The sequence below is a fragment of the Labeo rohita genome, chromosome 12 (genome assembly GCF_022985175.1).
Source record: "Labeo rohita strain BAU-BD-2019 chromosome 12, IGBB_LRoh.1.0, whole genome shotgun sequence".
NCBI classification, from domain to species: Eukaryota; Metazoa; Chordata; class Actinopteri; order Cypriniformes; family Cyprinidae; genus Labeo; species Labeo rohita.
In genome coordinates this window covers 268,313-283,449 of record NC_066880.1, presented here as the reverse complement: position 1 = coordinate 283,449, position 15,137 = coordinate 268,313, and the positions used below count along the sequence as shown (strand labels likewise).

General features: G+C 41.8%; 1 protein-coding gene across 14 annotated transcripts in view; it reads right to left on the bottom strand.

The window, feature by feature from the left end:
* ryr2a (ryanodine receptor 2a (cardiac)) overlaps positions 1-15,137 on the bottom strand; it is a 91,342-nt gene that overhangs the window by 33,798 nt on the left and 42,407 nt on the right. For all 14 annotated transcript variants that reach the window (XM_051123784.1, XM_051123788.1, XM_051123785.1 and 11 more), the window contains 29 exons: positions 14,800-15,026; positions 12,678-13,518; positions 11,024-11,224; positions 10,715-10,820; positions 10,239-10,382; positions 9,886-10,159; positions 9,350-9,464; positions 9,125-9,257; positions 8,941-9,044; positions 8,721-8,856; positions 8,451-8,637; positions 6,246-6,357; positions 6,019-6,139; positions 5,721-5,890; positions 5,414-5,634; positions 4,835-4,925; positions 4,613-4,753; positions 4,369-4,532; positions 4,136-4,214; positions 3,007-3,096; positions 2,781-2,918; positions 2,582-2,659; positions 2,423-2,498; positions 2,124-2,247; positions 1,158-1,273; positions 1,012-1,076; positions 805-926; positions 503-552; positions 81-141 (listed from right to left, as the gene is read on the bottom strand). In XM_051123784.1, coding sequence (XP_050979741.1) covers positions 81-141; positions 503-552; positions 805-926; positions 1,012-1,076; positions 1,158-1,273; positions 2,124-2,247; positions 2,423-2,498; positions 2,582-2,659; positions 2,781-2,918; positions 3,007-3,096; positions 4,136-4,214; positions 4,369-4,532; positions 4,613-4,753; positions 4,835-4,925; positions 5,414-5,634; positions 5,721-5,890; positions 6,019-6,139; positions 6,246-6,357; positions 8,451-8,637; positions 8,721-8,856; positions 8,941-9,044; positions 9,125-9,257; positions 9,350-9,464; positions 9,886-10,159; positions 10,239-10,382; positions 10,715-10,820; positions 11,024-11,224; positions 12,678-13,518; positions 14,800-15,026 — 4,487 coding nt within the window. The remainder of the gene's footprint in view (positions 1-80; positions 142-502; positions 553-804; positions 927-1,011; positions 1,077-1,157; positions 1,274-2,123; positions 2,248-2,422; positions 2,499-2,581; positions 2,660-2,780; positions 2,919-3,006; positions 3,097-4,135; positions 4,215-4,368; positions 4,533-4,612; positions 4,754-4,834; positions 4,926-5,413; positions 5,635-5,720; positions 5,891-6,018; positions 6,140-6,245; positions 6,358-8,450; positions 8,638-8,720; positions 8,857-8,940; positions 9,045-9,124; positions 9,258-9,349; positions 9,465-9,885; positions 10,160-10,238; positions 10,383-10,714; positions 10,821-11,023; positions 11,225-12,677; positions 13,519-14,799; positions 15,027-15,137) is intronic.

The following is a 15,137-nucleotide window of genomic DNA, read 5'->3' as shown; positions in this document are numbered from 1 at the left end:
TCTGTGTCATTCTTATATTTCTATAATCTAGTAACTGTTAATCTAACATATCATGATCTAGTGAAGTGCGTCTGACTAACCTGGCGTCCAGTGTCTGTCCCAGGATGTGCAGGCAGTTTACAATAGACGTGGCATCATTCCCTGAGAAACATGATGACACACATTATTGGTCTCAGAGACACAGACTATTCAACCAATCAGGCTTCAGTGTTTTTCACACTCTCTAGTCTCACTAGCGTTGTAAACTAGAATTTCCAAACACCTTAAGTCCATGAGACGCATCTTATCACACGACGACACACTGAAATGATCAAACAGATCACAGCTCTGAGCTCCATCAGATCTTCTTGGACAGAGATTTTACACTTATTTGATCATGTTTAATGCTGGTTGAGCTCAGATAAACAGCTTCAAGAGCAACAAACTGATTTCCGGCTCAAAAACACCTCCAGACGCACAAAACACGCATCAAACCATCGCAAACAAGACACACACGCCTTACCGAACAGGGAGATCCGGTGCCGCACCAGAACGGCTAGTTTGCAGAACAGGCTGAGAGTCACAGGAGAGAGAAAACATCAGGATGAAGGGGAAGAGGAAGACAGATACCAAACCAAAGGAGAATAAATCATAGCACAAGTGTGTTTAGAAACTGAAGGACACCTGCATGAGAGAATCTAAAGTATTCTGCATAAAATACACTTCTGTTCCTGCATTCCTGCATTTTATTTTTACAAACTGAGGAACAAAGTAAATGCGGTTTTATGGTGACTTCAGTCGTACTGAGGGCGTGAGACACATCACCTGGTCACCATCTCCTTCTCTTTATTGGAGGCGTGGCCGCCGCTGCTGATCGGTCGAACGGCGGTGGACAGGAAGTAGAGCCGATGGTTTTTGAAGTACTGGTCCACCAGCGGAAGCACAACCTGGAAATGAGTGAAACAATCACTCCATCAATGCATGAATTTAACAACTGACTGACATGAAATGAATCCGTCAGGAGAATCAGACCTTCCCGAAGAATTTGACCTGTTGCTCGTGAGGAATTTTGTCTCCTTTCGGTCGAACTCCAGCATCTGAAATAAAGACGAGAAGCTGATGAGACGATGATGACCACTAATTTTGAGACTGACAAGGCATTAAAGCGAGCGTCTCACCGTACTCCAGCATGTGTTCATGAGCTTCATCCACATACGTGATCAGCTGCTGCAGAAACGTGTAGGCGAAGCGTTTCTCTATGGACGGCGTGTCCAGATCCTGTTCTTTCATAGCCCTGCTCACATCACAAACACACACCTCACATCAATCTGTCACGATTCTGATGGAAATCTGGCATAATTTCACACAATGGATTTGAATACAGTGAAATGTGTTAAACTGAGCTGGAAATGAAGCACACTGGAAGATTAAAACATCATCAAATTAGCCAAAGTATTTCATAAACACTGGACAGGAAACACATAGAACTTAATGAATATGTGGAGCACACAGAAAGGGTTTGTCTGTGCTTCTGAACAGATAAAAAAAAAAACCCTCAATATTTCACGCTCAATATTTAATTTATTTTTTTTGACAATTGCACTTATGTTTAAGACTGTTTTTAAGAAGTTGATTCTTTTATTCACCAAGGACACATTAAATTGATCAGACATTTATAATGTTACAAAAGATTTCTATTTCAAACAATGCTGTTCTTTTGACCTTTTTATTTACCTGTAAATCCGGAAAAATACAATGAATGGCAGATTCCACAAAAACATTGTGCAGCACAACTGTTTTCAACATTGATAATAATCAGAAAATCAGCATATTAGAATGATTTCTGAAGGATCATGTGACACTGAAGACTGGAGTAATGATGCTGAAGATTCAGCTTTGATCACAGAAATCAATTACATTTCAACAGATATTCACCCACACAACAGACATTTTAAATTGTAATAATATTTCACTATTTGTACTGTATTTCTGATTAAATAAATGCAGCCTTGGTGAAAAGAAGAGACTTCTTTTGTGAAATAATTCTATTAATATTTATTTACGGATAATTGTAAGTGAGACGTAGACCATGTTGACAGATGAATGTGACAGAGCAGCTCACACACACACACACACAGCATCACCTTGAGACGCTGTATCCGTTGATCTGAAAGAACTTGAGGATGTCTTGTGCTTTCTCTCGGTCTTTGGATTTCTCTTTGGCAGTTAAAGTGTCATAAGGAACCAGTAATGGATGACTTCCTCCTCCTGGCACACACACACACACACACACACACACACACACACACACATTAGAAAACAGCACCAGACACACACTGAGGAAATATGCAGCCCTGCAGCGCCATCTGATGGCTGTGCTCGGGTTTATATGTTCAGAAGGATAGTATGCAACATGAATTTAATGTGCATTCTGTGAACAGACCTTTGGATTCCAGCTCCAGTTTTTTCTTCTGAGCCCAAATGTTGTGATAGTTCTCGGCCAGCAGCTCCGCCATCGCCTGAAGCACACAAACACAGTAACGTGTGTTTCAAAGAGTCAAACTTGCAGCTGTGTTGTTGATGTGTGAAGCGGGTCACTCACATGCAGGTCTCTGGACAGCGTCACGTTGCTCATGTCGACGGGCCGCGGGCTGAAACCGTGAGCGCCCTCTATGGAGCGCTGCAGGGGGACACGAGAGGTCAAAGGTCATGCGCATTAAACCTTACGTGATTCTCTGTTTCTTTTATCCAGACGATAACATCATTCACTCACTCATACTGTAAATACGGCCGTTTCTGACCTGACTGGACAGAGAGATCCGGCGCGTGCGGTTGTGTAACGTAGATGCGTCGCTCTCTCTCATCCGCTCGATGCTCCAGCCCCACGACAGCATCGTCTTCAGACTCTCTCTGATTGGCCAGCGGTAAACCTCCTTATCCTGAAACACAGAGGCATGCTGGAAATCTACTCACACGTTGCTGTTTACTTTTCTTTCTAAATGTGTAATCACTGAACGGTTTCTGTACCTTCTCAGACAGACATTTGTAGGGTTTGAGCAGCGGATGAACTCTGGATGATTCACACATCTGCTCTCCATGAACCCAGCCGACGGCAAACTACAGACACACAGATCAACACATCAATGAACTCTCAGCAGCGTCGCTGATGCAAACCGTGCTCTGCCAGGATGGAATTTACTAGTTTAAGGTTAATCTACAGTCAGGCTACTTGTTTGATAAAGTACTTAGTCACAAAGAAAGCATTAAATGTACTTTTCATTGGCACAAAAACACTGACAAAAATTAAACCAGAGTAGAACTTGAGAAAAGATCTGAATTTAACACTGCTAGTAAAATAGAAGCTCCCTATTTCCAATAACTCAAATAAATAATAAATAAATAAAATATTAGTATCCGTAGCACTTTACAATAAGGCCCCTTTCATTATCATTAGTTAATGCATTAACTAACAACGAGCCACATATTTTTACAGCCTTTGTTAATCTTTATTAATGTTAGTTAATAAAAATACAATTGTTCATTAACTAATGTTAACAGAAACATTTGATTTTAAATGTAACATTTACTAAAATTAACAAATGCTGTAAAATTATTGCTCATCATTCATTCATGTTTTCTAGTGTAACTAATGTCAACTAATGAAACCTTAATGTAAAGTGTTACCGGTTAAATAAGACAAACTGCAAGAAATGTTCTATTGAGTGATGGCTCAAGATGAACTTATGAATCATTTTTTGAATCAGTCTGCACTGATTCAGTTGAGTCTGAATGAATGAATCAAATTCAGTGCTACTTATGAGAGAGGAACATTGTTTGATTATTGATTCAGCTCTTTTAATCGAACACTTAACTCAGACAATATGAGACAAACGTGACGTGATTTGACTCACTACACCGCTACTTCATGAAAAGTAGCACTAGACTGTGTAAATTGTGTTACTAGTAAAGTTACACAATTTTAGAAACCACTGAGCTACAGTCACACTACTGAAAAAAGGACTTTTACCAGTGATTATCTGGTTATTTATTCCCCAACATCAGATTTACTAAGAGAAGAGGACAAAATACAGCCAAAAGTATAAAAACGATGAACGTAATTCAGTCACTTTAATAATAAAATGAAAGAAGCTCTGACCTTATCCATGGACCATTTTTCATGGGAGTATTCTGCATATTTATTGACGAAATGATCGAGTTTCTCAGGAACAACAACACTGCAGAAACACAAACAGAAACAAAACCACAATAAACACATCTGAAAACATCTCCAACCAGATTTATTGACTGTAAGCACTTAAGTTTAGAGATCAAGGTTTCAGAAGAAGAGGATGGCGGTTTTCGTCCAGCAGAAGAGCGTTTGGGTCTGACCTGCCGGTGTCGGCGGGCTGCGGGTTGAAGTTTCCCTCAGCGTCCATTGACGACTGTTTCTCCATCATGGCCATGTAGTTTGACTCCATATAATCTGGAGGTAAAGCTCCACCCACCGCGCTCAGACACGGCAGTGCCAACTTAAACAGCTCCACGTCATATTTCTGCAAACACACACACGCATACAGTTCAGATACAGCAGAAAATCAACGATAGTGAAGCATCAGATCAGGTTCTGCTGTACCTTTCTGGCCAGAGCATCAAAGATTCCCCAGAAAAGCTTTCTGGACAAATGCAGTTCCTCGTCCAACGCGGCGCCGAAGCTTCCCCATCCTCCGGACAGACAGTAGTACTTCCAGCAGCGCTCGTAGTGATTGGTCAGGAGCTGCAGGAGGACACGCCCATCAGAGCTCAGTTACTACAGCACATGATTCCCGATGTGAATGAGAGTTCAGACGCGTCTCACCTTCAGAGGCATTTTAGTGTGTTCGTTGAGCACAGGAACATCAAACACCAGACGCCTCAACAGATGCTGCATCATCGAGGGGCGCAGTTTACTAAAAAACACACATGAACACAGAGTCACATTAAACACAAGCAACAAGTTTTCTGAAATGTTATGCTTAAATATGCAACATTTCTAATTAAATATGCACCCATTTGCATACATTTCCAGCACACACATCTAAATTCTTGTTTGATTTTGTTGACATATTAGACTTAAAACCCAAAATCTGTGTTAATTTAATATTTAAATACCCTCAGTCTGTGTTACAAAAGTTTGAAAACAAGCAACTTTGTCATAATTACAGCAAAATATCAAATATTGTGTTGGGCCGCTGGTTTAAATAGATTTTGAACTGATTTGTTGTTCACACATCATTTGTTGTTTTGTTCAAGGTTTTTACTTGGTTTCATTTTCATAACCACACAAGAGTTGCTACATACTCATAGTAGTCTCATAAAGAAGTCAATTTGACCATGTTTCGTGCCCTATATATGTCAGCCAGTCAGTGAGCAGAACTAGAGCAGAACTAGTCCTCACCCGCACACGGCCAGCAGACACTCCTCGATGGCGTCTCTCTGCGCTTTGGTGAGACAGCAGCCTTTCGACAGTCTGTAGACGGTGTGCAGCAGAGAGTCGATGAGAGACGCGAACGGCTCCGTCCCGGCAAACAGCGGAGCGCATTTAGTGAGCAGCGGCAGGACGGCCGTGCACAGGTACCGGTTCAGGGCCAACGCCATGTCTGTGGCGCTCAGAGCCGCCTGGAGGTCAGAGGACACACGGAACGAGGGGAGAGGTCAAAGATCGGCATCACAACACACATGCACTGAGGTGTCACGTGACTTACCGTGTCCAATGAGGCGGCTGCTCTGAGGTCAGGAAGAAAGCCCACTTCCAGCAGGTGCAGGAGGAAGTTCTGGTCCTCGATGCCGTAAACCCGGTCCAGGAACAGAACCATGGCCGCTTTGTGATCGGGACAGAATCCCGCCGACATGTCCGGCTCGATCACAGAACCGTCTGAACGCATAAAAGGAAAAAGTGATATTCAATACTGTTATCAACTTGATTGTTTATATTGTCGCAGAGCTGAAGATGAGCCCAAACGTTTCTCTTTGTGTGAGTGTTGTAATGAAGTGTGATCAGACCTTTGGCCAGCGTGGGCATCAGGAACGGGATGCTGATCACTCCCACCAGATCCTCAATGGGAATGAGCGAGCGCAGGATGGCTCGGATACGGATGGCCTCTCCCTTCCCCGCGTGGATCAGCTGATGAAAGAGAATCACCAGAATGTACAGATCACATGATCGACATAAAGACTTACGTACATGTGATGGTGACGATGCTTTACAGGGGAAACATTCACACACTCACGTGCATCTCTGGAGCGCAGCGGCCCAACAGATCGATCAGAGCGGCGTAGAACGTCATGATGGCGTTTCCCATGTGAATGGTGTCGTCTTCCTCTTCCTCCATGATGTCATTACTACGAGAGACACACACATCATCAGCTGTAGCTTGATTATCATGTGTTCTGCTGATCATTAAGCTCGAAGATGTTCATCCAAACTCATTTTGTAAGTGACGCTTCTTTCTGTTTTAAAGATGTTGTCTTTGGATTGTTTGAGTATTCAAGAGAATATAGAAAAATACAACTTTCCGGCTAGCTAAATTTAACATACATAAACAAAAATATGGCTCTAAACCTCTCTTTTGTTTATTTTAAGTTGATCTAGACAAGTACATGAAAACTATCCAAAGCTCTGTTAATCCTAAAGCAGTGAAAACTGCATTTCTATTCATTCTATGTGTCCTCTTGAGCTGTGATTTTTTGCTACACTAACCATAGTTTAACCCTGGTATTTGTACTAAAACTGTGGTTACTACAGTTTTACTACAGCAGAACCACAGTTAATTTCCTTAGGGATTCGTATTTGTGTATACTTTCTTTGTTTTTTCTTTGCTTTGTTTTTATAACTGTACTGACTTCATGGCTTTATCTTTTCTACTGTTAAATCAGAAAAAAAGAGATTTACGAACCTGCACCAAAGTTCCGATAAGAATCAAATGATTTGCAATGCTCCAACCTAAATCAACCGATTCGCTATTTGAAGTACCAATCTCAATCAAATGATTCACAATACCTCATCCGATTGGAGCGCTTCGTTTCAGCCATCACTATACATGCTTCTTAAAATCATTAACATCATCACTAGTGACTGCTGAAATTCGAAAATGAATGGCACGTTAATTTGATTTGGTTTTTACTAATGAATCGCTTGAACTGAATGATCGAGTTGAACTGAAGTCACGAGTCTGAATCAATCGGAGCGGTTCTAGGGTAAATGACTCACTCAATTGAATCGGTTTGTCTGTTTCTCTTTTCGCGTCATCAGCCTTGTTTACACGACAGTGTAACTAGCTTTGCTCGCTAGTTTTATGACATAAACTGAAATAAGCAAATAAAGCATTATGTTTACAAATAAAATATCCATGGTTCCATCCCAAAGATAACATCCAACACAGATCTACGAATATATTAAGGTGAGGTGACCAGTTTCCTGCTAACTAGTGAAACACTCCATTAATATGACGAGCTGCAGCTCAAAATACATGTTAGATGGAAACATTGTGCATTATGATGGAGTTTGTAGCTTAATTCACTATATTTTAAATAGTCTGAGCTGCAGTTCAATAGAAAATCAGTTGAAAACATCCAGTCATCTCATTCCTCTGAAGTCAATCTTACATTTATCACTATATATTGTAATAAACATTTGAGAAATTATTGTTTTATCTGTCTGTAGAATTGTGTGGAAGATAAATTCTAGCTGGAGAAGTGGATTTACTTAATTTTCAGTTAAGGAAAGTGATCATGAGCATTGTAATGTTCTACTACATAAGCTCAACATCAGACGGGTGCAGTGTTAATTTGCGTCAAAAAATATGTGCTTATTGAAAAAATTAAACACTTATTTCATAGATATATTTTCTTTGAATAATTTAAGCACTTTTCGAGTACCTCTTCAGAAATACTGGTATTTTCAAGGGTTTTCAAGAAATTCAAGCACCTTGTAGGAACCCTGTATTTAGCATATTGCTTTACACAATAATTTAATTAGGAATTAACACTTCTCTCCTTTAAAAATTCAGATCGGATTTGCATGTAAACACATTTAAAGCACTCTAGATGTAAATGAAGGTGTTGATCCTCAGACTGCAGCAGATCCAGCAGAAGTCGCTGCATTTAGAGCACGACCCACTTTACCAGGATGTTTCTGGACCAGCGGACAATGGCAGATCAGGAACACACAAGATAAATGAAGGAGAGGATTGTGTGAAAGATGGAGAGACACTGATCAAAAATAAAGGTTACCAAAGGTGGCAGTGCAGCCAAAGAACCATTTCTAATCAGTTCTTTGTTAGTGTGAAGAATATTCTAATGATCTAAAGAACAGTTTCCACTATAAAGAACATTTTGTGCAATGGAAAGACTCAACGGATGTTAAAGGTTCGTTGTGTAAACTGGACACTGACATGAGGCTGATGTTTGTGTGTTTCTGTGTGTTTATTGCATACAGTGTCCTGCTCTCCTCTGTGGTGGGTGACGGTCCGTCTCTGCTGGGATCTTCTGAGATCTTTATGGCTTCCTCCATCGCCGCCAGCAGCCCGTTCCCGCCCTCTCCACGCAGGGCGGGGCCAAAACACTCGGGCCGGCGAATCAGGAGCCGCACCACCACGTTAGCGTTCTCCTCCACGCTCTCACCTGAGACACATAAAGCACCATTCACCTTCAATAACACACTACGTCACGATCATCTCCGTAAGAACATACATCAGAACACCAACCGTTACAGAAGACCGCAAACCGGAGGAAGTCCAGGTACCGTTCACCCTCAACCGGGTTCCAGCCGATGTCAGGATATCCTTTAGACATCAGCATCACGCAGCTCTGGAGGCCACAGCCCGCCAGATACTGGACCACCTGACACACACACACACTCAGTCAGTGTTTGACAGCCCACATCAGCCAATCAGATACTGAGGAGAGAGAGAGAGACAGTGGCACCTTCTCGAGGTCCGGCTCTCTCAGCGCCAGAGCCAGTTCATTATTATCCATCACAGACGCGGCGGCCACATCCAGAGGAGTGGAACCTCGCATGGACGGAGACGCTACAGAAAACAAACACGTGGTTAACGGAAACGACCGTCTCTGAACGCTCACTGACACCTCAGATCTCCAGACGTCTTACCGAGACCCACGCTGCTGTTCTCCAGAAGGTAGCTGAGATGATCAAACATGGCCTTCTGATTCTGACGGCTGATGCGACAGAAGTAGCACAGGAACCGGCAGCAGTTGGCCACCATCTTAGGAAAGGTGATTTCCTGAAGACCAAAGGATGTTCGTTCAGTGACACCGCAGTCAACGTAACTGTACAAACTAATAATACAGAGATGATGATGATGAGCGTCTTCACCTTGGACTCTCCTCCTCCCAGGACGTTCACCATCACCTCCATGACGGTCTCGTGCATGCCGAGCGCTCTCATCAGGTTCGGATGCTGGTAGAACACCTTGTTATTCATGATGTCACTGCAGGACACAGACAGGTCAGAGGTCACACTAGAATCTGCAAAAAAAGGCTTATTACTTAGCAGTTTCTAGTTACAATTTACAAAAAAATCTTAAATTAAGATGCACATACTAGATAAGCAAAATTACATAAGATATTTAGTCTTGTTTTAAGCAAACTGCACTTAATTTAGTTTTTTCCCCTGGAAACAAGACCAAATATCTTATGTCATTTTGCTTATCTAGTAAAGGCGTCTTAAATTTTAATTTTTTCGTAGTTAGAGGGGGCGTCACTGAGCCGAAGCCACGACCCAAAACCCTCTACTGCTTTAAACTGAGAATGCTTTAAAATTATCTTATATAATTCTTTATTATTTTTTATATTTTATATGGCCCATTTAACAGTGTTGAGTGACGTGAGGCGCAGGTGATTGTGGGTCACCTGAGCCCATGAATCATGAGCTTCTCCTCCTCGCGGCCCATCCTGACGCTGAGCAGAGAGCGGATCTGACCCAGAGACGCCAGCAGGTTGATGGTGTCCTCCACCGAGACGGCGTTGATGGTGTAGGTCTTGGGCAGCGCTCGCACCTGTCCGCCGATGCCGTCGTACTGCCGGTGGAGCAACACGAACATGGCCCGCACCAGCTCGGGATCCTCGATGACCGACTCCTGAGCCCAGCGCACCATCGTCTCCGAGATCAGCTGCTGTAAGGTGCCTTCAGACAGAAGCAGAGATCAGCACAGCTATGAACCGCAGAACACGGTCCTCATGAAGGAGAAGAAAGCTTCACTCACTGGGTTTCTTTGATTTCTTCTTCTTTGGTATATCAGTCATTTTCTTCTTCAGGTAGGTCACCTTCTCCACCAGAGACATCAGACGCCCCCTGATGGTGAAATCACTGTCTCCATCGCCTGATTTATCATCATCCGTCTCAATGCCTGCAATACAGACACATAAACACAAACCTCATCATCAACATCCAAAACAGAGCAGAAAAAGGCTTTTATGAGTTCCTCTGGGAGTAAATCACACATCAATCACTAATCAATAACAACACAGAGTGAACATATCATAATTTAAGTTACTCCAGTGGAAAGTAGCTGTAAGCTATAAATGAATACATTTTGTGAAATTCATACTTGAATCAAACAGTTTGGCAATGGGGTGAGAATAAATGAGTTTTAAAGGTACATTTTTATGATCCTGTTTAATTTTTCTAATTCATCCTGGTTTAAGGATGTTTGGATCACTGATACTGCAAACCCTTTACCACAGTGTGTCATCAGATCTTCATGGAAGTCTAGCAGCTGTTCACGGATGTCCTCCGGACACGGACAGTCCTGCTTCTCATCCTTAAAATTCAGCAGCATGTTGATCTGAGAAAAAACACACACATTTGAATTTATGTGACAATTCCCTAACCCTTTTAGAATTAAATAATGGAAATGAGCACAGGAAATAATGTGGGGACAAATCATTTATCTGGGATTTATCTGAACAATATCATTTCAAACTCAAGTTATTTACTGATAGATGAAGTTAGGGTTAGGGTTAAGGTTTACTCAGGCTGTCAGCTGACCTGTTCCTGCGGAGGAGAGCGGAACTCTTTGGTTTTGCGTGCCGTCAGAGCGGCGGACATGTTCAGCGCTTGCATGACTTCATTATAGCGGAAACGCTGGTTCTCCTGCAGATTTGCCACAAAGTCATCAGAGAACGCGACCACAGCCTCGATACGGTGACGCACCTGACAGTCGCACAGGTACTGCAGCAGATGACACATCTGAACAAACAAACACACACACACAAAAACTGTAAACATCTCAACACTTCACTCAATCACCAGAGTGTCTTCTCAATGTCTTTGTAATTGGTTTTACAGCACAAATCAAATTCTACAATCCCTCAACACTTAATTTTTAATAATGAATTTTTAATGGTTTTAATTTTAGTTAAATATAATAACCCTGATACACATACTCATGTATGTACATGTATATATACATGGCATGCACATTAATGCATTTATTATTAATAATGTATGCCTTTAATAAAATAAGTTAATAATAAATAATAGATAAATAAAATTACAAAGTTAACTATAAAATTAGTTTGGCATTCATTTAGAGAGATATTTAAAATGTGTATAGTTTTCTTATACAGTATGCACTTGGTCAACAAACACGGCCCAAAATTGGAGAGATATTGAATTTAAAAAATAAAATAAAAAAATTGAATTATTTACAATTATGAAAACAATCAAAAATAGGGGTTAAATCTTTAAAAAAATGTTGGAAACATTTTATTTTTGCAACTACATGTCAACTAGCAATTAGTAGACTCTCTGCTTAATATCTGCTAACAATTTATTTTGATGCACTTTCAACTGCCTATAAGAACTTTGCAACTACATGTCAACTTATTTTACTAACCCTAACCCTAACTTTACTTATAGACCAATTTGGAGTAGGTGGCACAGTTACATTACTTGCAGCTGTGCTCGCATTGTAGTGGCACAAAAACACTGCTTAAAAGTGGAGTGAAACGTAAAAAAAAAATCCACAGAATAAGAGATAAAATGTGTTGCTGTGCCCTTGGATGTCAGAATCAGAATGTAATAATTTTTACAGAATACTGTCGTCAAAAACTCCATTTGAAGCTAAATGCACACTTTTGAAATGGACAGAGTAATGATGAAACCTGCTATGATTACTTTTAAAGGATTCATTTGATTTAAACAATATGTCCACATAATATTCACATATGCTGTTCATAGGGGACATATTATATTAGCCCTACAGTTACAGCATGAAATACAAATTAAACCTATACCTTTTCACATTTACCTATTTTATCTCACAATTCTGACTTTTTTTCTCACAAATGCAAGTTTATATTTCATATTTCTGACTTTATAACTCGATTTAACTCAACAGTAGCAAGTTCTGAGGGAAAAAAAAGCCAGAAGTGTGGGATATAACTTCAAAGGAGAGAATGACAGGTTGATTTTTTTAATCAGAATTGTGAGATATAATCTTTGAATTGCAAGAATAAAGTCAAATTAATATTTTAAATATTAACTCTTAAATTTAACCTTTTTATTCTTTTATTTCATGGTTTCCATAGACTGGCACTGGCACTTCATTTCCTGCCACCAGGTTTTGCCCACAAAAACGTCACCATTGTTTGCAAACACCAAATTGGTCTAAAGTGTAACTAAAATCTTCTTCACTCACCTGGAGTTTGACGGGTTCAGGAAGCTTCATCTGTAGAAGTCCTTCTTTGGGCATCTTTCCTCTCAGGCCGTGCTCCTCAGCTCCGCCCCCTTCCAGTCGTCCCCGCCCACAACCGTCCTTCGTTTCCGGCGTCCCGCCTCCGCTCTCCACGCCGGAGTCCTGCGAAAAGACGCTGGGCTCGATCAGCTGCAGGATGGTCTTCAGGTCTCCGTTGTGGAAGATGCCCATGATGAGGAGCGTGTAGAAGAGTTTAATGAGCGGGACGAACAGGAACTCGGTGCTGCCGCCGACGGGGTCGCGCACGTGTAAGCTGCCCTCCCGCACCGCCTCCGTCAGCATCTCCATCGTGCGGCTCTTCAGCGTCTCCAGCGGAAACTCGGGACTGTACTGGAAACAGTCGCCCCCGGCGGCCGCGCCGTTACCGTGGTGCCCGCTGACGGCGCCCACGAAGCTGGGCGAGGAGAAGCGCATGCGCGGCTGCAGCGAGGTGCTCAGGCCGATCCCCGGCAGGCCGTGCTTCTTCTTCTCGTTGGGGAAGAGCGTGATGCTCTTGGTCTCGGGCGTCATGGGGACGATGTACTCGGAGTTCATCATGAGGCGCGCCGTGGCGTAGCTGCTCAGGTGGATGTCGATCAGCAGGTCGTAGTATCCGGTGCGCAGCAGGCCCGGCATGTACTTGTTCTGGATGGCGTAGAGGAGCTGCGCCTCGTCCACGTGACTGCAGAGCGCGTGAGCCACGCGGTTGTTCCCCAGCGCGCAGATGGCCGAATACAAGCGCAGCGTGTGGTAGTGGAACTTCAGCAGCTCTCTCTGCTCCGTCAGCTCCAGGATATCCAGAGACCTGACGGACACACAGCATCTCATTCAAAATCAACATCACCACCACATGCATTGAAAAAAACAGGATATGGTGAGAAAAAAGACATCAGCTGGAGTTAAAATCGATTGGAAACAGCTACATAGTGGTTAAATTAAACAGACTGAACCACCTTTGAAATAAATGAATGGGACAGTTCAGACTAAAACCATATTTAATCCACCTACTAAATAGTTTCTTAAAACTGACACAACTGATAATTAAAAAATTATGAATAAGTGATTTCTTAGCACATTTAGGCCCGCTTTCACAGACAGGGCTTAGCCTAAGCCAGGATTAGGTCATAGTTCAATTAGAACATTTAAGTAATTTTTAGATAGAATTTTTAAATAGCTGTTTTCTATGTATATGTGTCTTAAAATGTAATTGATCACTGTGATCAAGACTGCACTTTCAGCATCATTACTCCAGTCTTCAGTGTCACATGATCCTTCAGAAATCATTCTAATATGCTGACCTATTTAAGATAACTACAAATTATAAAAAAAAATAAATAAATTACAAATGTTGTCACAGGGTTAAGAAACATGCAGCCACTGTCCACAAAAACACTTGTCAAAAAATGTGGTCTCAGGTCAGCAAAACACTTTCTGGATGGCTGAAAGCATGTAGTTAAGTTTAATTTTCCAGAACTGAAGGGTCTAAATGGCAGCACAATCATGGAATCACCACCTGCAAATGCTAAATACCACTTAAAATACCTTAGCAACCACATAGCAACACTCTGGTAATCAGTCAGAACAGTCCAGCATTATGGCTGTGAGATCTGCATGTGTTTTACACAGAAAGGTCTGATTTCTGAATCAAATTTTGATGATACTTACTGCACATGTTCTTCTGAACGCATTAAAACAGCACTCAAATGAATGCACATATGTGACCCTGGACCACAAAACCAGTCATAAAGAGTAATATTTTTTGAAATTGAGATTTATAAATAAGCTTCCCATTGATGTATGGTTTGTTAGGATAGGACAATATTTGGCTGAGATACAACTATTTGAAAATTCACAAATATCTTCATGGAACATGATCTTTACCTAATATCCTAATGATTTTTGACCCATACAATGTATTTTTGGGTATTGCTACAATAGATATGAATTCCATAAAATTATTTTAATGTATTTCACCTCAGGTGTGCATTATTTCAAGTAATTCAGCGGTCTGGTCAGTTAGTCAGTTATTCCTCACACACTGACAGACCTAATGGCCAGAGATCAGTGTGTGTGTGTGTGTTTGTACCTGTTCTCCTCAGGTATGTGGAGCGTCATGAACTGCAGTGGCTCTGAACTCTGCACCATCCAGCCCAGTCTCTCACTGACCCTGCTGACCTCTGACCTCAGGAACTGATTGGGTACACGGCTCCATAACACAGATGTGAGGAACTGCACGTGTAACCGCGGCGGACACTGAGGAACCGCGTTCTTCCGCTCGCTTTTAAACAGACCCGCAGACAGCGGCATGACGCTCTACACACACACAGAGAATCAAACATTCACATAAGAGTCTTTGCAAACTTCATCATCTCACAGATGTGTTACTGTACAAGCTAAACTTAGACTCGGCCTCTTTGTGCAACC